This window comes from Ictidomys tridecemlineatus, chromosome 4 (assembly GCF_052094955.1).
Source record: "Ictidomys tridecemlineatus isolate mIctTri1 chromosome 4, mIctTri1.hap1, whole genome shotgun sequence".
Taxonomy (NCBI): domain Eukaryota; kingdom Metazoa; phylum Chordata; class Mammalia; order Rodentia; family Sciuridae; genus Ictidomys; species Ictidomys tridecemlineatus.
The window spans coordinates 87672802-87697376 of NC_135480.1; the positions used below are offsets into that span (position 1 = coordinate 87672802).

The 24575-nt window shown below is 36.9% G+C and overlaps 1 protein-coding gene and 1 non-coding gene across 2 annotated transcripts; one reads left to right on the plus strand and one right to left on the minus strand.

Annotated features, from left to right (window-relative positions):
- Window positions 1-10812: 10812 nt before the first annotated feature.
- On the minus strand, window positions 10813-22779 carry Mmp12 (matrix metallopeptidase 12). The gene is made up of 10 exons (XM_005329094.5): window positions 22578-22779; window positions 21192-21436; window positions 20441-20589; window positions 20218-20343; window positions 16267-16428; window positions 15655-15778; window positions 14412-14545; window positions 13922-14081; window positions 11999-12102; window positions 10813-11260 (listed from the first exon to the last, which is right to left on the minus strand). The coding sequence occupies exons 1-10, from the start codon at window positions 22680-22682 to the stop codon at window positions 11160-11162; spliced, it is 1410 nt and encodes a 469-aa protein (XP_005329151.3). The 5' UTR covers window positions 22683-22779; the 3' UTR covers window positions 10813-11159.
- Trnap-agg (transfer RNA proline (anticodon AGG)) lies at window positions 12843-12917 on the plus strand. Its single transcript has one exon. It is a non-coding gene; the product is annotated as a tRNA-Ala (tRNA).
- Window positions 22780-24575: the final 1796 nt, after the last annotated feature.

A 24575-nucleotide genomic window follows, 5' to 3' on the forward strand; every position in this document is an offset into this window, starting at 1 on the left:
TCCTTTTCTATGTTCACTCTCCCACTAAGCAAGTTGTTCTGAACTCCATGGCTCTTGTACTTCTGTAACAGGAGAAAGTCTGGGGCATTCCATTGGCTGAATGACCACATCTGTTTGACTTAAACTCTGTAATTCATAAGTACTTTATTCTCGGAGTTAGATTTCTTCATATTTTTCTTCAATTCTGTACTTCAGTACTGCTCATTGCCCTGACACATCTGTGACAATGACACTAGGCTGCTTTGTCACTGCTCTGAGGGACCTCATCTTCTTTCAAGTCATAACTTTGTTAGTGTCAACACATCCTTTGGATGGGTCACGTTATATATGAATGATAAAATGAAAGAGTTGTGGTAACTGCTAACATCAGGGTTGGATATATACCAAGATGAAGCCAACTCACACAGATCCCCTGAGCCACTGTCAGCATGTCAGCCTATTCCACATTAAAACCACACTGTCTTTTGCTAAGAAGCCTTTTAATTTGAATCCATCTCATTTACTGATTCTTGATTTTACTTCTTACACTTTAGGTGTCTTGGTAGGGAAGTCAGATCCTAGCCAATGTGATGAAGATTTGGGCCTTTTTTTTTTTTTTCTGTTAGGCACAGGGTCTCTATTCTAATGCTTAAGTCTTTGATCCACTTTGAGTTGATTTTTGTGCAGGATGAGAGATAGAGATTTAATTTCATTTAATTTCATTTGCTACATGTGGATTTCTAGTTTTGCCAGCACCATTTATTGAATAAGCTATCTTTTCTCCAATGAATTTGGCTCCCTTGTCTAGTATGAGTTAACTGTATTTATGCAGGTTTGTCTCTGTGTCCTCTATTTTGTACCATTGGTCTACATGTCTATTTTGGTGCCAAAACCATGCTATTTTTGTTACTATTGCTCCATAGTATAGTTTAAGGTCTGGTATTGTGGTGTCTCCTACTTCACTTTTGTTGCTAAGGATTGCTTTAGCTATTCTGGGTCTCTTATTTTTCCAAATGAATTTCATTGTTGCGTTTTCTTTTTCTATGAAGAATTTCATTGGGATTTTAATAGGAATTGCATTAAATCTGTTTAACTCTTTTGGTAGTATGGCCATTTTGACAATATTAATCTTACCTATCCAGGAGCATGGGAGATCTTTCCATCTTTTGAGGTTTTCTTCAATTTATTTCTTTAGTGTTCTGTAGTTTCCATTGTAGAGGTCTCTCACCTCTTTTGTTAGATTGATTCCCAGCTTTTTTTTTTTTTTTTTTTGAGGCTATTGTGAATAGAGTAGTTTTTCTAATTTCTCTTTCAGTGGCAAAATGAGCCAATTCCATAAAACCAAAGGCCAAATGTTTTCTCTAATATGTGGATGCTAATTCATAATAACGTGGAGGGCACTAGGGAAGAATAGGTAGAGGGAAGTGAGGGGAGGGGACAGTGGGGATGTGGGGATAGGAAAGATAATAGAATGAAACAGTCCTTATTACTATATGTGTATATGTGACTTCGTGTCCAATATGATTCTGCAACATGTATATTCAGAAAAATGAGAAACTATAACCCATCTATGTATAATATATAAAGTGCATAAATGCATTCTACTGTCATGTATAATTAATTAAAACAAAAAAACTAAAAAAAAAACCACACTGTGAGAATAAGGCCACCAGGGCTGAATTTCTGGAATTTTATAGTTTTAGTTAATTAATGACTCAGAGTCTTTCAGAGAGTGTAATGGTGGTCATACAAACAGACATGTGGACTATAACTGTTCTTTAGAAAAGAAAAAACTTCCATACATGAGTCACCTATTATATTCCCAATCTCTACACAGTCTTTACAAGGTAATTATTAGCATCTCCATTTCACAGATGAGGACCATTGAAGCTCAGAAAGAGTGAACACATTTGTTTAAGTCCACACAGTAAGTAGCATAGATGGTACAATATTGTACAAGTAAAACCAGAACAAACAAAAATAAGAGCTTACTATGCCTTAGGCTAACCCCAAACCCTTCATTTTATCTATTAATAATACTCTCTTAGCATAGACTTAACCTCCTTTACAAAGTTTATCTGTTAAGTTTTACATTATATATATATATATATATATATATATATATCACAGCAGAATGCATTACAATACTTATTACACATATAGAGCACAATTTTTCACATCTCTGACCATATACACAGTATATTCATACCAATTCATTTCTTCATACCTGTGCTTTGGATAATAATGATTATTATATTCCAATCTCATTAATAACCCCTATGTCCCCTCCCTTCCCCTCCTAACCCCTCTGTCCTATCTAGAGTTCATCTATTCCTCCAATGCTACCTCTCCCTATCCTGCTAAAAATGAGCCTCCTTATATCAAAGAAAATATTCTGCATTTGTTTTTTTGGGATTGGCTAACTTCACTTACCATTATCTTCTCTAACTTCATCCATTTACCTGCAAATGCAATGATTTTATTCTCTTTTATTGCTGAGTAATATTCCATTGTGTATATATTTGCCACCTTTTTTTAATCCATTCATCTATTGAAGTGCATCTAGGTTGGTTCCACAATTTAGCTATCGTGAATAGTGCTGGTATAAACATTGATGTGGCTGTGTCCCTGTAGTATGCTGTTTTTAAGTCCTTTGGGTATAGACCCAGGAGAGGGATAGCTGGGTCAAATGGTGGTTCCATATCAAACCCTGGATTTAAGACACTCTTAACCCAGTCAGTGTCTGTGTGATACTTAGTCATCAGCTTTGTGGGTACCTCTCATCATTCTCTGACCTGCTGACTTCCTTTCTCCCTAAGCCCAATCTTTCCTGCCCATTATTTTCCACTTATGCTGCCCAGATGTGACCCAGTTAGGATACAAGGGGGCCGTCACCATGTCTTACTAAGATTCAGAAATACACCAAACCAAACTTCCTCACTTTCAAAGGTTGGTCAGTGATTCAAGTCCTGGAAAAGTTAGCAAAATCTTGATGGGCATGAATTCCCAAGTGCTTTTCAACAAAATCCAACACTAAGGATCTGAGCAAGTATATACAGTCCAATACCTTTGTGATCCAACACACATTTTACAATCCTTTTTTTTTTTTAAGCTTCATTTTGTTCAATTACAATGATGGAAACATGCTATTTAAAGTCATGAATTTAGAGCACAGTAGAAAAACCTCAACCACGCCCCACTTACATACACATCTCCCTTAAAATATTTTTCTGGTAACTGACTGCTTATAAAAGTACAGAGGAAGAAAGGATTTCGATGTTAATAATATATAACCTAATAATTGGGCCAAAGAATATCAAATCATACTCCTTGTAAGTTAAAAGATTATCAGCCAAAAGACTCAAAGTGTTATAGTAGAAAAAGCATGAGTTTTGGGGTTAAACAGCCTTCGGCTAGAATCCTGGTGTTTGTACTTCCTAGCTCTGCCACAAATTGTCAAGGTTCTTTTTTCTTTGTTCTTGAAGAGGCAAATAAAAATATGAGAAACTATAACCCATGGTAGATACATTGAAATAAATCAAATTATATATAAACTTATAGAAATATGATATACATTTTTTCATGACAATTAGATATCTAGAATGATGGCAAAAAGTAAGGTGACAGTATTTCTAAATTTAGTTGTAGGCAATGAAGGAATTCAAACAAATGGAAGAGGATCCCCAAGGGCACTCTGCCTTCCCTGCAAGACAGAGTGGTTATTAGGCTGTGAAAGTGTCTTTTAAGGAGGAGAGCAGAAAAACTGGGAAATTCTGGGTAAAGGGAAAGCTGGAATGGGAAGAAATGTGTTTCAGTTGAGTGTCTACAAAGTTCCAGGAGCTTCACCTATGATAATCCTCAGAACAGTGTGAGGAGGCAGATATTATTGTCCCTTAGTTTCGAAGAGGTCAGCTAACTTGCCTAAGATCACACCATGAGTCATAAAGCAGAGTTTCTAATTTATCAGTAGAGTGGACTTTGTACAACTAGTCACTTCCCAGAACTCTGCCTTTCCATATTTAAAATAACAAAAGATAAGCCACACCTTCATTTCCTTTGGTATCAGCTTGATGATATATTCTGAAGGGTGCCTCCACCGTAAGTCTTGATAAAAGAAGACTCTTTAACATTTCTTGTAGGACTTGTATTCTGACAATGAATTCTATCAGTTATTTCTTCTCTGAAAAAAAAAGCTTGCATCACTTTTAACTTTAAAAAGTTATTTTCAGTAGATATAGAATTCTAGTTGGTGTCTTTTTTCTTTCGACACATTAAGTTTATAACTTTATTGCCTTCCAATTGCATACTTTCCATCTATATCCATGTCGTTCTTCCCTGTGGTTGTCTTTATGCCTTTTCTCTTTATCATGGTTATTTAGCAATTTGCTTACTGTGTTAGTCAGTTTTGTGTCACTGAAACCAAAATACCTGACAATAACAACTTAGAGAAGGAAAGATTTATTTTGGTTTAGTTCTGAAGGGCACACCCCAGATGACCTGCTTCCTCCAGTCATACCCACCTGCCTACAGTTACCACCCAATAGCCCTTTTAAATTATTAATCCATCAAATGGATTAATCTACTGATGAGGTTATGGCCGTCACCATCTAATCATTGTAGCTGTGAACATTGCTGCATTGTCTAACACATGAGCTTTTTAGAGGAACATTATAGATCCAAACCATAATATTTATGATGTGTCCCAATGTGATTTTCCATTTTATCGTGTTTGACATTATTGAACTTTTTGAGTTTTGTTATAAATTATTTAGAATGCCTGAGCTGCTTCCTCAGGTCACTGAGCCTATGGGGCTGGGTGTATGTTTTCAACTTCACTGATGTTTTTTACTTCTGTAGGGTCTGTTAGATCAGCCAGCTTATTTTTCTTTTCAAATATGTATTTTTCAGTTCAGTTCAAGTTTCATTTGGTGGTTTTTCATATCTTTCATTTCTCTCCATATATATATATATATATATATATATATATTTGACAAATTCTTGAAAATATAACTATTTGGGAAGTCCTTTTCTGCTAATTACATCATTTGTGTAATTTCTATGTGTTTCTATTGACAACTTTCCTCCTTGTTATAAATCACATTTTCTTACTTTTTTGTATGGCTAGTGATTTTTTTTTTTCAACATTGGGAATTAAACCTAGGACTTCATGGATGCAGGCAAGCACTCTACCCCGGAGCTAAACTCCAGCCCAAAATAAATGAATATATATATATATATATATATATATATATATATATATTTTTTTTTTTTTTTTTTTTTTTTTTTTCCTTGAAACAGAGTCTTACTAAGTTGCTCAGGCTGGCCTTGAATTTATGATCTTCCTGCTTTAGCTTCCTGAGGAATTGGGATTACAGGCGTGTGCCCTCTTGCCTGACTCTCTGGTTAATTTTTATCAGATGCTGGACATGGTGAACATGGTAGTGTTAGCTGTTTTAGAGTTTTCTTTTTTCTTTTTTTTTTTTTTAAGAGAGAGAGAGAAAAAAATTTTTAATATTTATTTTTTAGTTTTTTTTTGGTGGACACATCTTTATTTTATTTTTATGTGGTGCTGAGGATCGAATCCAGCGCCCCGCGCATACCAGGCGAGCACATACCGATTGAGCCACATCCCCAGCCCTTCTTTTTTCTTTTAAAGTATTTAATTTTGTTTGTGGAGGCAGTTAAGTAATTTGCAGATCAGCATGACTTTTCAAAATTTGATTTTATGCTTTTTTTAGGGTGAGTCTAGTAAAGCCTACACTCCAGGGCAAGTTAGGCTTACTTTTAAGATGACTTAATTGAAAGTCCCAGGAGTTCAGTGATGTCTGGATGAATGACACTCAAACTTCTCCCAACTCTGTGGAATCTCTGAGAATTATTTAGTTTACAGCTGTTGGTGGTATGTGGGCAGCTGTGTGTTCATCAACAGGCTCAAGGACACTCCTGTCCTGGTTTCTGGAGCAGTTTCTTTGTGCAGATCTCTCCTCTTTCTTACTTCTCCCTGTGAATTAGACACATCTTTACCTTCCAGAATTTTAATCTCTTTCTCTCATTGAGACCACGATATTCTGCTGGTTTCTCTTCCCCTATGTTACAATCTGGAAATTACCTAAAAGCAGAAAGGAGGAAAGATTTTTTTTTAAGTGGGAATTTAACCCAGGGGTGCTTTGCCACTGAACCACATCCCCAGCCCTTTCTTGTCAGATGAAGAAGGGAGCTAGAGGATTCCAGGTTCAAGAAGCAGCTCCTTCAAAGACTTACTACATACAAATGTAAAGTCAGGGCATAAAATACGAAGGAAAGAATGGCAGGAGAAGAGAAAACAAGTCATGAAGAAACTTCACTATTGTAAGTTTTATTTCTCTCTCATAAATATTCTTTTTTTGGGGGGGTGGCAGAACTAGAGATTGAGTTCAGGGTCTGGCTTCTACTAGGCAAGCACTCTAGCACTGAGTTACACCCCAAGGCCTTTTAAGATTCTATTTTAAGAGAGAGACAGAGCCTTGCTAAATTTCCAGGATTTTTCTAAGTTTCCCAGGTTGACTTTGAATTTGCAATTCTCCTCTTTCAACCTAGCAAGTCATTAGGATCACAGGTGTTTCTCCTCTTTTCTAAATCATATTGCTGTGCTGCTTCATATCCAATGAATGAAATCAGCTGTTTTGTATATTTCTTTCAATCATAACAGGGAGAAAAAAAATCACTACTAGTACTAGTTACTCCAATCTGGAAAGAAGCAAATATAGTCCTGGGATGTAATATTTATATACCAATGAGAAAAAACACTTAGATTTTAATCCCCATGAACTAGGAGTTCTCTATCATGAGTGAAGACAGCCCTTTTCCTTTGGTACATTATGGCCTTTTTAAACATTTTGAAATTCTGACAACAATAGCGGTATGATCTAGAACATCACCCACAGAGTTGATGCATCAACTGAAGAGAGTATTACTCATGCTTCTTAGGGAATAACCCATTAACTTTCAGGTTGTCTCTTCAGTCTATGCACTGAAGAATCTAACAGTTGGATTGCTGGTCTGGATTCCTTTATAAGGCCTTGATTCCATCCCATTATCTACTGGACATGTCCACCCGGCTGTGCAAAGGTTCCCCAGACTCAACAGACCCAATTTATTTCCATTGCATTAACCATACTATCATCTCCTCTACATTCTGCCATTCCTTCTCTATTCCCTATTCTAGATTGCTTCTTAAACCAGATGTTTAAAAAATCAGCCCATATTATTACTTTCCAGCCATAGTCCACATGCAAAGCAGTCACCAAATCCTATGAACTCTCCCCTTTAGCAAGTGCTCATAACCATCCTTCCCCTTGACTATAACTCGGTTTCTAGTATTTCCTGCACGGACTACTGTAGTAATAGAATAGTGATCTCCTCTGCACCTAGCCTTAATTCCTTCAGATCCATCTTCCAAACTTCCATCAAAAATATCTTCCATGCAATTTAGTAATTTATGCTTATTTAAATCCTTCAATAAAGCCGTATTATAGCCAGGTTGTGGTAGCATATGCCTGTTAATCCCAGCTATTTAAAAGAGTGAGGCAAGAGAAATTCAAACTGGAAGCCAGCCTGGAAATTTAGAAAGGCTCTGTCTCTTTCTTAAAATACAATCTTAAAAGGCCTTGGGGTGTAACTCAGTGCTAGAGTGCTTGCCTAGCAGAAGCGAGACTTTGAACTTAATTCCCAGTTCTGTCCCCTCAAAAAAGAATATTTATGAGAGAAAAATAAAATTTACAATAGTGAAGTTTCTTCATGACTTGTTTCCCTTCTCCTGCCATTCTTTCCCTTGTATTTAATGTCTTGACTCTACATTTGTATGTAGTAAGTCTTTGATGAAGCTGCTTCTTGAATCTGGAATCCTCTAGCTCCCTTCTTCATCCGACAAGTCCCTCTCATATTTTATAAGACATCCCGATATTGTTTCACACAGTAAATTGTTCTGTGGTTCCCGAATCCTTCTGCACAGACCCATTCATATCTATCTTCTATCTGCTTTTATTAGTCTACCTACCACATTGCAGTATGATTTTTGCTTATATGTCCATCTTTTTGTGTTTTATACAAGGACGATGTATAAGGAGGTAGGTAAGATCAGGAAAATAGAAGTTGACCACTAGCATAAGGTCTTCTCCACCTAGTACTCCATGGGGTGGGCAGGCCTACTATCTTTCCTATTGGCTAATTAGTGCTAAAGTCTGATTTCCCAAAGGCGGAAAATATGACAATGCAAATATATAATGAGCTAGTAGAAGATATAAGTTAACTCAGTATGTTAGTTGGCTTTCCATCATTTTAACAAATACCTGCGATAACCAACTTATAAAGAGGATAGGTTTATTTTGGCTCTCAGTTTTGGAGGATTCTGTCCATGGATGATTGACCTTGTCACTGATGGGCCTGTGGGGAGGCAGCATATCATGGTAAAGAACTTGTGCTGGAAGAAAGGCATGGAATTCCTGGCCAGGAAGCAAAGGAGAAAGAGAGCCTGGGGTCTCATATTCCCTTTCAAGGGCATGTCCTCAGTGACCCAAAACCAGCAACAAGGCTCCTGCTCATAAAGGTTCTGCCTCTTTCCAACAGTTCCATGGGACAGGGACTAAGCTTTTAACATGTGGGCCTCTGGGGAACATTCTAGATCCAAACTATAACATTTCCACAAGATTCCACCATGTCTCAGTAGCATCCACTAACTAAAGAGATAATCAGTGCTAAGAAGAGTCTGAAGAACAGATACATAAGCAGTAAGGAATGTTGAAATGAATTTTCTAATAATGTAAATGGCTTAATGTCCTATTTTATTTTACTATAGGGTAGTAAAATAAAATGTTTAAGTTTATCTCTTCTAATAGGCACAAATCAATTGTATCTCTGATAGGTAATATTTATATTATTATAGAAGAAGCCATTTGCATTACTATCAGTTTTATATTACTTTTCTTTCTATCTTTACAGACTTATACAAGAGTCTAGTCAGCAGTGTTCACCTTCCAGAAGATCTAGAACATGTCCAGCACTCCATTGTAAAGACATTTGTAATTTCCAAGTCTTAGACACTTGTTTTCTGACATCAGCAGGGTAACACTACTTTCTTTCCCCAGGAGGAAAAATTATATTCTCCATACTGGACATAAACCAAGCTTAGTCATTAAAGACTTTTAATGGAAAAACCAAGTGAAAATGCAAAGCATTATAAGATAGAGTGCTGGGAATTTTGCTTTAGTTCATTCTTGCTACTTTATAAATCTGAGTGACATAATCTTGTAGCAGTTAATAACACAAATTCTGGGGGTAGAGTACCCACTTCTGAATTGAAGTTCCAAGGATATGTGACCTTGGGGGAGTAAATTTCTTGATGCCTCAGTTTCCTCACTTGAAAAATGAGGTGGTAATCTTACCTCGTGCTGGTAATAAGGGTTAAGTGATCTAATTTGTATGTGTGTGTGTATGTGTGTGTGAACACGGGTGTGTAGCACTGGGATCAGTGCCAACACACAGTTAACACTTATTAAAGGGCTTATTTGATGACTTTTAAAAATATAATCCAGATAAAGGTTAAGGGGAGAAAAATTCACATCTGAAATCTTTTTTTTTTAAGAGAGAGTGAGAGAGGAGAGAGAGTGAGAGAGAGAGAGAGAGAGAGAGAGAGAGAGAGAGAGAGAATTTTTAATATTTATTTTTTAGTTCTCAGCAGACACAACATCTTTGTTGGTATGTGGTGCTGAGGATCGAACCCGGGCCGCACGCACGCCAGGTGAGCGCGCTACCGCTTGAGCCACATCCGCAGCCCCACATCTGAAATCTTTGAAGGCATTTCTCATGAAATGAGAGGGCTGAACTCTGGGTCAGTTCTGACATCATTTAGGATAAACTGCTTCCTCCAGAATTACCTAAGGCCAAATACAGTGCAACCCTGATACAATTCAATTTTCTTTTGATGCTACTCCTCTAAGGAAGTTCTGTCTTTTGAAGGAAGTCCAGCATCTAGTTTCCTGTGGGGAATAACATTTCATCTAGGGATGACTTGACCCTACTCCTTGCAAAGACAATTCTAGAATTATTCTGAAGGAATGCATAATCGAGTTGAGAATGGATCTAAAATAGGAAGGATAAAGAGCTTCTTCCCCAACTAGATTCTTTCTGTTCCTCATAGTCCCCTTGATTTCAGTTCATTCCTCTTGTCAAAAATGATCATCTGACATGAAGTGGGTTTAACTATATCTTGGATCTTGAGCACATAAATTAACTTAAAAACTGGAAGCATGTCATAAGCCATAAGCTATTAGTGAGAGCTAATGCAGAAGACAGGGAGGATGTGTCAAGATAGTCAATAAAATTGACATGAGACAGTCTATACTACCAGCATTTGCTCTCCATATATTTTGAAATTTTTCTTCTACAGCAAACCAATATGGTGAGGACCACTAATATTCCTCCTAAATTTAAGGAAGCTTAGACTTAATTGCTTATCAGGGTCACACAGTAATTCATAGTCCCCAGTGTGATGTGAAACGTGAACTACACGGTAAATTCCATCAGAATGGAAGCAACCATTCCATCCCTTCTCCTCTCTTGTCTTTGGTCATACACTGTAGTTACTCCTCAGGGTCATGTACAGGTTAGAGAATGCTTTCTTGTCTCAAGACCACGGAAACAGGTGACCTTAAAGGAATCTAAGATTTTTGTGTTTATAGTTGTCATACATCTATTTGTTCCTTGGTATAGTCACAGAAAGACTTTAGAGATAGGTCCAGAGCTATTTTCAAAACATGTTGTTTTTCAATTAAAAAAAAATATTAAAAAAACAAATGCTCCCTTTAAAATTTTTATTTGAGAAAAAAATTTAGTTAAACCAAAGAAGTAATCATAACTTCTCAGCCCAAGGTTATTAGAAACCAACTTACAGAGCAGCCTCTAAAAGGTATTTTGTGGACCTTGAAGGTATCTATTCTCAAACTTAATAGTAGAGTCAAGCAAAAATTGACAGTAAAGGTTTACATTTTGTATAATCATTTATCTATACACATTTTCTTGTGGCCTATAGATTTTACTTTATGGTACATATCATCATGTAGTGGTACCCTGAGCACATAGAAAATATTCAATAAATACTTATTAAACTGAAGTTGAATTAACAAGCACCATGAATTACATAATTTCTAACAACCAAACCAGTTACTGCTTCTCAGCCTTTTGGTAACACGATGTAACATAACATCATATTTAAGTTGGGTAGATCCTTGGAAGAAATAGTAGTTTCCTAAAAATAAAAACAGATTAAATTATTTAATTTTACCCTTGTATTTCTTTAGGAAAAAAATCTGTTTTTATAGATTACCTAGATTAGATGAGATGGGATTTAAAAATATAAATATTGGAGACTCTTGGCTAGGTATTCTGCCCCTGGATATCTACCCAGAACCAATCACATACAGGGTGCAGGACTCAAGAGTGGCTAGTGTGGCCAGGTGCCGCACATGTAGACCTTGATGGAGAAAAATAGACTTAAGGAAAGAAAAAAATAATCTGAGACCAATTGAAAAGTTATGCTTAGGCTGAACCTGAACATATTCACAACACAAACTTGAACTTCTTTCCTCATCCCACCTCAGTCCCAGACCATGAGGATGGATGAGGATAAAAGTGACTAAAAAGAAAAGGTAAAGAATGTAAGGTGTAAGAAAATATGAGTCCAGGCTTGCCATGGGCTCACTGCACACACTAGGCAGCCAATGGAGTCCCAGGAAACTCCAGGGGCTCAGACACAGGAAGACTAGCAGTGACCATGTCCCCCTGCTTGCCAGACCACCCTTGGACAGTGCTGGTGCCCCTGCCCACTCATTTTTCTATCCTGTCTTCTCAGTCAGGCACAAGGTGTTTTCCTTCTGTGGCCCTATCAAGAATTCAGAGTCCCTCCCCTTTCCTATTGGAGCTCATTCTCTGATCTTGAAGTTTTAAAATCTAGTTTAAGTGTTAGTAGGATTTCCAGTCTACTTACTTTTGAAATAGAAAACTGCATCAATTTTAGGCCCAATTCCTGGGAAGTTCTTGGTAATCTGCCGGGGATAACCAGGGTCCATGCGCTGATTCCTCTCATCATACCTGAGCAGAGAAATAACCAGCAGGAACTCAATCAGAAAATGGATCATATGACATGAGCCTTAAACCTGTCTTCTCTCCTGAAAGGTTTTTTTTTTTTTTCTTTTCTGAAAAGGTTTTAACTATACTGTTAAAGAAAACCAGGGACCTAAACAGATCTCTGCTTTACTCTAAGTCCTTATATGACTCCAACCCTAGGCTGCTGACTCTAGTTAAGCCTTTCTACTACCCCCACAGTGCTTCCCCCAAAGCTGAGTCCTCCTTTATGCAGCCTGGAATTGAAGGTGATTTGCTACAGCACAAGACCTCACTGAACAAATATTTGTTTGAATGACATTGTCTTCTTTTCAAAAGCTTACCACTGAGACAAAATCAACAATTTCCTCCCAGAAGATAACAGAAGAGGCAAGGGTTTACTATCCGTGGGCTCAAGGGATTTTGAACATTAAATGTTAATGATGATGGGCTATGAAATACGATACCAGTTAGTGAACACAAAGACCTATTTTCTAAAATCAAAAGTTCTACTTCTCAAAAAAAGGCTAAGATTGGTGGACAAAGATGTCATAAGCATGTGGTAGTCAACTGAAATTAAATGTTGAACTTTAGATTTTCAAAAGAAAAATAGAATTTTGCTAATGGCACGTGTCTGTAATCCCAGTTAGTTGGGAGGCTGAGGCAGGAGGAGCAAGTTGAAGGCTAGCCATGACAGCTTACTCAGAATCTGTCTCAAAATAAAAAGGGTTGGGGGTGTAGCTCAATGGTAGAGTACTTGCCTAGCATGCATGAGGTCCTGGGTTTAATTCCCAGTACCAACAAAACAAAAATGAAAAAGAAAAAAAATTAGAGAATAGAGATTATAATGTAGCTTTCTTAATACATTCTGTTATTCCTCATGCTGATCAGGTAGGCAATCTGGGAAATGGCTGGTTTTTGAAGAAGTTATAGATGACTCAGTCGTACTTCAAAATTAGATATTTGAGACAATCATCAGATGTGCTGCTGGCCATTCAGGATCTCCTGCCATTCTAAGGATGGTTTCCTCCCTTACCTTTTGGGTCCAGTGATCACAAAAAGAAGTCCAGAAATCCAAAATGACTGTGCACTAAATACTAGTTCTCACACATCTATAAAACTATTTTCTAGTGTTTCCACTCTGATTAATACTATAACATCTCATTTAATGTGTTTCTTTTGGGAGTGATATGGGCCAAGTTATATTGTTATACTGTGTGTTGTGTGCATGTACGAATATGTAACAATGAATTCCATCAGTAGGTACAACTGTAATGCATCAGTAAAAAATGTGGGGGGGGGAAATAAAGTGTTTCTTTTTATTTTTAAGATTTATTTATCTCTTTTATGTACTGTTGGAGATCAAAGCGAGGGCCTCACACATGCTAGACAAGTGCTCTACCACTGAGCAAAATGCTTCTTTTAAAAAATACATTTTATACTATTCTTATATATCAGAAACCCACAGCAAAGAGAAAAGAACTAGGTTGAAAATGCCTATTTCAGTCCTATGTTCTCTCAATTCCTTTCCCAAGAAGGTCGAGGATCTTTAAGAATTTGCATTAAAAAACTGCTTCTTTTTTCATAAAACTTTCCCAAATTTTCTATTCATACATTATGATTATACATAATAGTGAGACTCACTGTGACACATTTGTACATGCACCCAACATACCAGTCAGTTTCATTCCTCCCCTTTCTCTCCCTCCCCTGGGTCCCTGTTCTCTCTTCTTTAGAAAAAGGACCTTCTGGAAAGATCCATTCCATGCCTGTTTCACAAATCTTAGAGGTCAAATCTAAAGCTCACCTCCAATACCAGCTATTCACAAAGAAGTAGGTCTTGTAGAGAAGTGGGTTGAAGACAGCACCATCAATTTTTTTCACATATTTAGGAAAGCCCAGCGAATATATGCTCTTTGGATAGTTTGGCTGCAGTCTCAAATTGCTAAGTAACCAGTACTTGTCATCTGTGAAGACAAAAGAGGATATATTAGGGTTACCCAGAAAGAATAATAAAAATACTGACTTACTGCAAACAACATCATCTTTCCCTAGAGTTCTTAAAGGTACATGGATCTTAAACATGGTCTATCTCCTACAGTTTTGTGGTTTTTTTCCCCCACAAATATCAACATCTTCTATTTTACAAACTAGCCCCCCAAATTCTATTTCCTGTGTAGTTAGGGTACTTTTGGTTCAGAGCTACCATTAATAAAATCTGGAGTGCTTTTTTGATCTATATCCATAAAAAAATAGTAGTTTTTCCTTAATTTGGCAAAACTAAACATTGGAATTACCTTTAAAAAGAAAAACTTGTTTTCTGGCTTCAATTTCATAAGCAGCTTGAATGCCAGAAGGCAGGGTTGGCCATAAGGAAGATATGGAACTAATGCCGGTCTTTGATGTCTCAGGAAACTTCCACCAGAAGACCCTGCCGTGAAAGGCATTTGACATGTTAGCCACTGTTACAGACTCAAGTACCGTGAAATGTGAACAGGAAGGACCTGTGAAATCAGTTATTGTTTCCTCCCTCCCTTCCTGTCCCCTCCTTCCCTCCCTCCCTTCCTTCCTTCTTTCCGCTCTTTTTGAGATGAGGGCCTCACTATGTTGCCCAGAATGGACTCAGATTCCTGGACTCAAGGGGTCTTTCCTCCTCAACCTCCAACATATCTGTGACGACAGGTGGCCATCACAGCTCTTGGTTAAGAGTTGATACATCATTCCATTATTTGCACATTCTAATCCATGGATGGAGCACCACAGGAGAAGATCTTCATCAATTTTTGAGAGTGAGAATGACTTTGACAGGCCATCTGAGATATGGAAATAATCTGGAACTTGGAATATAGCGATCTAAGGTTCCAACCTGGCCTCCCAGCTCGTTCACCAGTTTTATAACTGGGAGTTACCTAATCTTAGATGTCTGTTTTATAATTTCAAAAAAGAAAAAAACCCCAGAATATTGGTCCTACCTACCAAATATCCATCTTCCCCTCTGCCCTCCCTGCAAAATCTACCTCAATCTGTGTTCCAAGGCAGAAGTTGTAAGTCATCCTGGAGAAAATCTTTTCCATAGCAGCTCCTTAACTCCCAACTTCACTATCTTTTTCTATAACTAAAATAGTTGGGCTTTTCTGCTTCCTGTCTTCTAACTTCCCAACCCAGATTCTTACTGTAAATCCATTTTTGCACACTAGTTTTCTAGTTAATACAAACATAATCATACCCATTTCTTGCTTTGAAATCTGTAAGAGCTTTCCTCTGTCTATTGAACCAAATTCAAGTCACTGCTTACAAGTTTCATCTACCTCACTTCCACTATTCTCTGATCAACAAAAAAGACAAGGGCTGGGGATGTGGCTCAAGCGGTAGCGCACTGGCCTGGCATGCATGCAGCCTGGTTTGATCCTCAGCACCACGAACAAACAAAGATATTGTGTCTGCCGAAAACTAAAAAATAAATATTAAAATTCTCTCTCTCTCTCTCTCTCTGAACAAAACAAAGCCCTGGACATTGGGTAGATAAGAAAATGGTCCTACCCGTCTTTAAAGAAAATAATTTTATCTCCCAATGTAGTGACAGCATCAAAACTCAAGTTGGGGTCACAGACAGCTGGCTTTGGTCTGTCCGGATTTGGCATAGGTTGGTGCTTCTCTGGGCCTCCTAAAAATACATTTCAAGAAACATTAGTAAAAATTGTGCATTTTAATTCCTAAGAGAAAGAACCATTCTTTTAAAAACAACATGCCATATTCTTGGCGACAAAATGCATCAATGTTAATTTAAGTGTTCTATAAAATTCATAAGATGTATATGCTAAGGATTTTTTTCCATATAGTTGCATATCATGGAGGAGAATAATCTGATTTTTGTGATTGTTAGATTATTTCTCCATGTGCCTCTTCAATGGGGCAATGGCATGTCGGATAGAAAGGACAACACACCAAGGCCACAGGTTTCACCTGAAATTACACCCTAGGTCTTTTGTCTCCATATGGAATATGAAGATGTTATCTATGCTACTTACCTCACAGGGCTTCCAAAGGTTCAATAGAAAAGGAAGTAAAGTTTCATCCTAATGTAGATACTCCTTGAATGTTTATAAGTGTAACTAACTTTGTATGGCAAAATGACATGGAGGTCCAACTCACCGTAGAGGGACTGAATGCCACGGATGTCATCAGAAGACAGGTGAAACGTGTTGGGGTCGAGATAACCATAGTTGGGGTACATTATTGCTTTTCGATCATTGGAATGCCCAAGTCCCAAGGAATGCCCAAGTTCATGGACAGCAACAAGGAATAAGTTTCTGCCTAGGAAGAAATCAACCAAAGGGGATAAAGTGTGAAATACATAGTCATCTTATTTTAAAATGACTCATAAAATTGTACATACTTATGAAGTATCACGATTCTATCTATATCTATAGATATAGAAATATAGATATAGGTATAGAAACATTTGTATCTATACCTATATCTATTTATCTATCTATATATATGCAATGTTTCTTTGTGGGGAAAGCATTCAAAATTATTTCTTCCAGCTTTTTGAAATATGTACTACAATATTGTTATCTATAGTCACCCTTCTGTACAATAGCACACCAAAACTGCTTACTCCTACCTAACTATAACTTAGTACCATTGATCAACTTTCCCACTTCTTTCCTTCCCTATGTTCTCTTTAGCCTCTGGAAACCACTCTCCTACTCACAACTTTTATGAGATCAACTTTTTTGGACTCCACTTGTTAGTAAGATCATGTGGTACTTGTTTTTCTGTGCCAGTTTTTCACTTAATGACTTCCAGTTTCATTCAGTGATAGGACTTCATACTTTTTATAGCTGAATAGTATTCCACTATGTATATATAATGCATTCTTTATCTATTCATCAGTTGATGGATAATTAACTTTACATTTCTTACCTTGGAATTCTGAAGACAATAACATAATATCTGAGACAATGAGAGTACTGATTTCCTCACTCTCTTAAATAGGGTTTCTTAAAATCAACATTATTGACATTATAGGTCAGATAATTCTTTGTACAAGGTAGTCCTTTGCATTATAGCTGTTTGGAAATCTCTAGTTGTACCTCTAAGTGCTAAATGCTAATGGCAAACCCCCTCTACTTTTCACAACAACAAAAATATCTCCTGGGAGGGGAAAATTTGCTCGGGACCACTCAACTAGTAAGCAAGTGAAATGTATTCTGTTGTGAAAATTCCTAGAATAACTCATAGCTGTGTTCAGTAATTAACTCATTGCTTCTAATCATTCTTAACTAACGCAAGGTGTGTTTGTTTCAACCACTTGGGAGAATGAGCAAGAGGATCACTTGAGCCTAGGAGTTCAAGGTCAGCCTGGGCAACGTAGAGAGAGCTTGTCTCTCTCAAAAAAGGCGGGTGTTAAGGGGGAGAAATAGATAGAGGTTGTTATAACTCAGTGGTTGAGCACTCACCTAGTAGGCCCTGGGTTCAATCCCCAAAATCTCAAAAAAAAAAAAAAAAAGTAATTCCCAAGTCCCATGACTCTACTTATACTCAGCTTTTACTCTTTTTTGTTTGTTTGTTTTGTTTTGTTTTTTGGTACTAGGGATTGAACCAGCCCTTTGAACAAGCTAGACAAGCATCCTACCATTGAGCTACACTCCCAGCCCCGTTTAAAAATTATTTTGAGACAGGGTCTCACCAAGTTGCCCAGGCTAAACTTGGACTTGAAATTTTCCTGCATCAGACTTTTGAGCAGCTAGTATTATAGGTCTGCAATACTATGTCTGGTTGTTTTTACTCTTTATCCAGCTTCAGTGAATATAGAAAGGTCTTTGATAACCATCCTTTACTAGACCCACATGTGAGGCTATCTATCCATAAGTTCCAGGTACTATGAATGACTGAGAAATACAGCACACTGTGTCTAATCCTTACCCAACTCAAGAAAACCACCAGCTCATCATTTATATATCAAGAGGACGCAGGGCTGGGGCTGTAGCTCAGTGGCAGAGCGCCTGCCTTGCACATGTGAGGCACTGGGTTTGATTATCAGCACCACATAAAAATAAACAAAATAAAGAAAGAGGACCTAAAGGGTCAATTGATCAAATGAAGTGCTTGGGTCAAGATCAAATCCAAATTTCTTGGCTCAGAAGCTCATGATTTTTACTATACACAATTCTAAATATAATTAAAGGCACTAACATAATTTGGACTAAAAAGTTATAATCATGTTTGTTCATTATTTCTATATGTCTTACAGGATTCACTTTTATTAGTAAAAGAGAGAAGAAAGGTATGCCCCTTCTCCCCAATTTCTAAATTCTCAGATTTAAATAACTCCTGACATTTTGTGTTTTACACCTGTGTCTTCTGTTTTGTTTTGTCTTGTTTTGTTTTTTCCTGTAACAAAACTATATCTCAGAAGAAATGATTTGCCTGAGTCACGCATCACTTGAGACTCCTGAAATACCTACCACCAGGTAACTAGGTGAAGAGTCCACACCTCTCCTACAGAGGGTCCAGGAACACAGGCTATGCACAACCTTAACCCAGGCCCAGCAACTAACTCAAGAGAGCTGTCATTCTTCTCACAAATAGAAGAAGGAAGCTAGAACTAGGTTATTCCCTCTACTCCACATGAGACTGGGAAGAGTAAACAAAGCTTTTACAATTTGGCCTAAATTTAAATTTATTCTATTCTCAGTTCTCAGATCACTTTGTACAAACCACCACCATTAGTCCCCAACTCCAAATAACGTATTTCTGCTCATGTTCTGTCTTCTACTAGATTGCAGGCTCAGTGACAGAATTGTGTCCTTCTCATCTCTGTATGCAAATACCCCATCACCCAACACCATAACAATTAGCCTAATTATTCACTTAATCTTTTTGAGTCAAAAAGTTAGGTTGAGAATAAGCATTTTAAGTTAGAATTTTCATAAATAACTTTTTGAAGCATAGAATCAAGTCAATTTAAAAAACTAAGTCTAAGAATTAGGAAATACATATTCCAGTCCAGCTTTTCCACCAACTAGCCACTACCCTTCTCTTGGTCTCAATTTTCTCTTGAGCTGTATTAAATATCTTTTAAAGGACTATTAGAATTCCAAACGTTCTTTGAGGCTAGCCAGCACTAGTATCTCATTTCAGATGAAGAGCTTACAATCTCCAAATACCCCTGGATAAAATTTAGACACATTTAACATGTCTGGTTGAGGATGTGCAATTCAGCAAGTGCCTAATCCTACATGATCTGCCTTTAAAATACAGAAGTCCTCTTCTCATCAAAAAGTTGATAAGCCTTAAGATACATATCAGATTAGAATAGCCTTTCTGGTAGACAGTTTCTATAAAAATATTGCCCTACAGCCAGAGACAGGGGGATGCTGATTAGACTATCTTCTTAACTTTCTCCCTATTTACTTTCCACATAAGCAAGTCATATAATCTAGAATTTTTCAGGTTAGTGATTCACCAAGTTATAGGTGAGTTTAGTTAACCATATGCATATATCTGAGACAGAGGGTGAGTTACAGTCCTTCTGCAAATTCACACAAAGTACTTCAATCATTTAAATAATTGATTTGTTGAACATTCTGCAATTTTTGTCACAGAACCACACAAGACCATGTGACTATATAATTTTGGGTTTCTCCAAACAGGTCTCTAAATTCTCTATAACTTTATCTTTCTGCATCAATATGAATCTAAGAAATTATCAGCAAGTAATGAGTCAAACCCATGACCACTATGCTATGTGTTGACATATACAGAATTATTAGTATTTGTGTTTGCTTTAGAGTTCATGGATTTTACTTTCCAAACCTAAATAACAGCTTTTACCTTCCCTGAGTCTATACTAATAATCTTGCTAATATCTCATAGAATTACAGTAGATTCTTAGAGATTATCTTTAAGATAATCTAGTGTAATATCCTCAATTTATAAGAGGTGAAACTGAGACTCAGCTAAAGAGTTAAATTTGATTTAGAGGCAAAATTATAGTCTGCACAAGTTTCTCCAGGTTATCATATTTTGCCAGAAGGTAAACTTTCAAAATCAGGACAGATTTTAAAATTTGTTAGGTTTAATTTTTTTCCCTACCTTGTTGATTTTTACTCCAGGTTTCTGCCTCATCAAAATGTGCATCTCCTCCAATACCAGGTCCAGGTTCATAAGCATGGGCTAAGATTCCATCTTTGCCATCAAAAGGGTTGAAATCTCCATGAGCTTTTTTTTAAAAAAAAAAAAAAAGGAAAGAAAATTAGTGCTTTCGTATATGCTATAGATCATGTCAAATGAGACAGATGGAGTCCAAATTCTTCACCTCCATTTGCAAAAGATATCATAATGTCAGCTTCTCCTGCATGAACCCTTCTGAATTTCAGGGGGGTCACATCACTCCATACTTGAAAAGCTTTCTGGATGGCATAGTCAACATCCTCTTTCTTCATGTCAGGAGTGTAATTATTGATTCTTTATCAGAAAAAAAAAGAGAGAGAAACATAGAAACTATATGTTAATTGTCATATCATAATATTTCAGTTCCAAGACCCTCACTGAAGGATGAAGCATTGCATAAATCAAGAATTCAGACAAAGAACAATTTGCTTTAGTACAAACCATTTTTCCTTGGACAGCTTTCTCCTAACCAAAATCTATCTTAATTTCTATTATTTATGACTGAAATGAAGTCATTGTGATGGATTTTCTTTCATAGATGCTTACAGCTTCTTCTCCTGCTCCCAGACTTCCACATTTGCCCATCTTGACTACTCTGTATACTTTCTCCTCTCTCTGACTTATAATTATTTCAACTTCATGCTCCTTTTATTTGAAACTTTCTTCTATTCTGCTAACTTAACCTGCAAGACACACAATTACAACTCTTCTTGAGTGAGCAATTCTTCCTTCCTTCTAGAGATAATGAATTTAAGCACAGAGATAGAGTAACAATTGAGGAAGGTCACTTCTCTACTTCCAAATTTAGGGATATATTGTATCTAAATGGCTTGGGTTTCTCCAAGTCAGACCACTGGGAAAACAGAGGAACTCACAGCTCCATACACCTGCATTACCTGTAGGTGATTTCATGCTTCTTCCACACTGGCCTTCCTTGAAATGTGCTGTAATGATGGACATCAGGCACTCCACATCTAGGTTTGTGCATCACCTCCAGAGTAGAAGTGTCCAGCTGCCCGGTCACGTTCAGCCCAAAGAACTTCTGCATTTCCTGGATTTTTTCCTTTAAGGAGTCCCTACTGATTTTCATTTTTGTCATTGGAATTGTCTCCATAAGTCCATAAAAATGATTCAGGTACATCTGGAAAAAGATACATTCAGTAATATATAACCACATGTAGGAAAGTTGGCCCTGGGAGCTTTGCGTTTTGACCCACCTGAACAGTGATATTTTCAAACTAGGTATTTTTACATTTTAATCACAGGTTAGAATGTTGTTATTTAGACAATTATTATAATGAAAAAACAGTTTAATTTATGTGTTATCAAAAACATGTCAGAACTTACTAGATTTATTTCTAGAAGCCCAATGGGGGGAAAAAATCTTTGTTTCTACTTCTTCAAACTTTTTTCTACTCCTTTGAAAATATTTTAGCATTTAGTATATTATTTTATTTGATAAATGACAAAAATCTTCATTGCTAGAATGCTTAAAGTGATAATTTAAGCTGGGATGAAACTTTCTTGCTTGACTTGGGATGCAATTCATGGTAGACGGCTTGCCTAGCATGCTCTTAAGCCCTAAGTTCCATCCTCAGTACTACAAAAAAATAAAAATAAATCCTTGTTTAAAAATACAAAGCTGGACACAATAGACAACTATGATAAGTTCAAAGTTAAAATAATTTTAGAAAATAGAACCATGCATGGCAGCACATGCTTGTAGTTCCAGCTATGTGGGAGGCTAAGGTGAGAGCATCACTTCAACTCAAGAGTTGAAGCCAGCCTATGTTAAAAAAAAAAAAAGTTAATTTTAGAAAATAAGAGATCCAGCTCTTTTAGTCATAAAGCACATAAGAATTGAAAATAATATTTTTAAGAAAAAGGCTTATGAAGAAATATCTGGGATGAAGAAGGGTAATGGGAGTATGTTGAAATTATCATGGCCGCTGATGTGGTTAAATTGGTCAATCCACCAGAAAATCTCAGACTGTTAATTGGCATAGATGACTAATGTAAAATATTATAACAGAATTATACTGAACTGAAAGTCCTTGGTCAAAACTTTTTTAGAGAAAGGGACAAATGTCACTTACCCATTTCATAACACTCCTTCAAAACTATATACTTTCTTTATATTCCTCTCTAGCAAAGAAAAAATTCAATGCTGAAGGCAAGCAGCCTAATAGAACAGTTTTCAAATAGCCTTTTTCAAAATAAAACGAGTAAATGCAATAAAGACAAAAATCAGGCTAGATAAATACTACAGTGACAATACTTACTTCAGCAAATTCCTCATCCATTTCTGTTGGGCTTATTACTTTGGCTTGGGAAGCAGCTCCAAGCTCAGTGACCCACAGGACCAGAATCAGCAGGAGAAGCTTCATTGTTAACTTCTCTCTCCAGAAGAGCTTAACTCAATTTACTCTGCGCTATTGTAGTTCAAGTTCCTTATATGTCCCTTTTTATATAACTCTTAGGCCAGACTCTTTGAATATGAAATCCTTTGAGTGACTCACAGTTGATATCATCCCTTGATTTATCTCAAAAACATGCAAGCATGACCTTATTTAACTAACAATGGATCAATCCACATTAACCCATCATTCACCTAGGTATCTCATAGTGGTATTTCTGCAAAATGCTAAGTTCTTTCACCCCTATGAAATAAGCCCTTCTTTAAAGAAAAGAAAAAAGAAAAAGATGAGTATCTAAAATATAAAGATAACTTAAAACACACTTTTATAAAGTTTAGTATTCTCAGTTTTAATTATGATATTCCTCTTCATCAGAAATGAAATCAATTTTTAAAGTAGATTTGAAAATATTTCATAAATAAAGTTTCTTTTTTTTTTTTTTGCCAGATAGATGAATCCTCTCTACCTTGGGAACTCCATAGAGAACTATGGAACTATGATATAGAGATTTTATGTTTAGCAAGAGAAATTTCATAACAGCAGTACGCTTTGATGTTCTGTGTGTTGTATGAGCTTAGGTCCTAATTCTATAACTTGAGATCATCAAGTCATTGCAGTTGAAAACCAATCGCAATGGGGTTCTTTGATAGTTTCCAGAGGCAAAATTTCCTTAGCTCCCTAATTGTCCAGAGTTGGCAGCACAAGATTTAACACTTTTCAGTGACAGAAAACGTTTACCTTTGGAATCTCTCCATCTTATCAACACAGCTTCTTTCCCTCTTGACCCAACTATTCCATTTTTCATAAAACCTGCCTCACAGACATAGAGTATTAAGGGCTGAAAATATGTAAGAGTCAAGGAATAGAACTTCAAAAGTAGAATTGCAAGTAGTGGGGCTGTGTGTGGGGAAAGACCCTACTGAACAGCCCTTCAAATCCCACCACAAGCCAGCTGCCTGCTGATGCTGGCATAACAGCCTTCTGGATGTCTGCAGGCCCTCAGCAGTGTGTCATCGTTGAATAATTGCTCTGACCCACGTCCCTGACCTGGGACATGCTGCTGGCAGCTTGCTAGCATTTTTCTAAGGTGGCACCTCTGGAGGAATGATTCCCTTCTCAATAAGAAAAAAAAAGAGGCCTTTGCATTGGCCCTGGTATTACTCCTCCAAACTCTGAACTTTTCAAGTTCCATAGTTGGACCAGTGGGAATTTTATCAAGTTTGCAACCAGAGGTAGTTCTAGAATTCATGAGGAGGAAAATCAGGTGGAAAGGTGTAAGGTAACCCTTTGGAATGCTAAAATCAGTTCAAGAATCATAAAAGGAACACAACAGAGTTGGACTTGAAAGCAGGAAAAATATATTATTTGTTGGAAAATATCAGAAAGGCTGATTTTTCCACCATTCTATTCCTGATGCCAAGAAAAAACTACCTTGGAATTCGTAATAAACATATGTGAATGAATCTATTTGGAGAATGCTAAGGACATCAAGAAAAAACTTCCCTAGTAGGAACAATCTTTTCCTGAATGGTGTATTCCTAAATCTCACTGAAAGCAAGAACTGATCTTATACACAACGGGAATGAATCTGGTTATCCAAAGATTTACAGTAAGTATCTTGAAAGTGTAGGATGTGAGATACAAGGAAACACTGCCAAAGATACAGAGAAGTGAAAGAATGTCTTCACTAGAAATAAAAATAGAATACCATAACCAAATTTTATTTCTTTAGAAGTCTTGATTCACTGAATACCCCGAATGAGTCAAGTAGGAGGAGATAAAGGCCATTTGGGCAGCCATAGGACATTACAATTGTTGTCAGCTTAGGTCCTGGAGTCTAACTGACCTGTTATAAAATTGTTC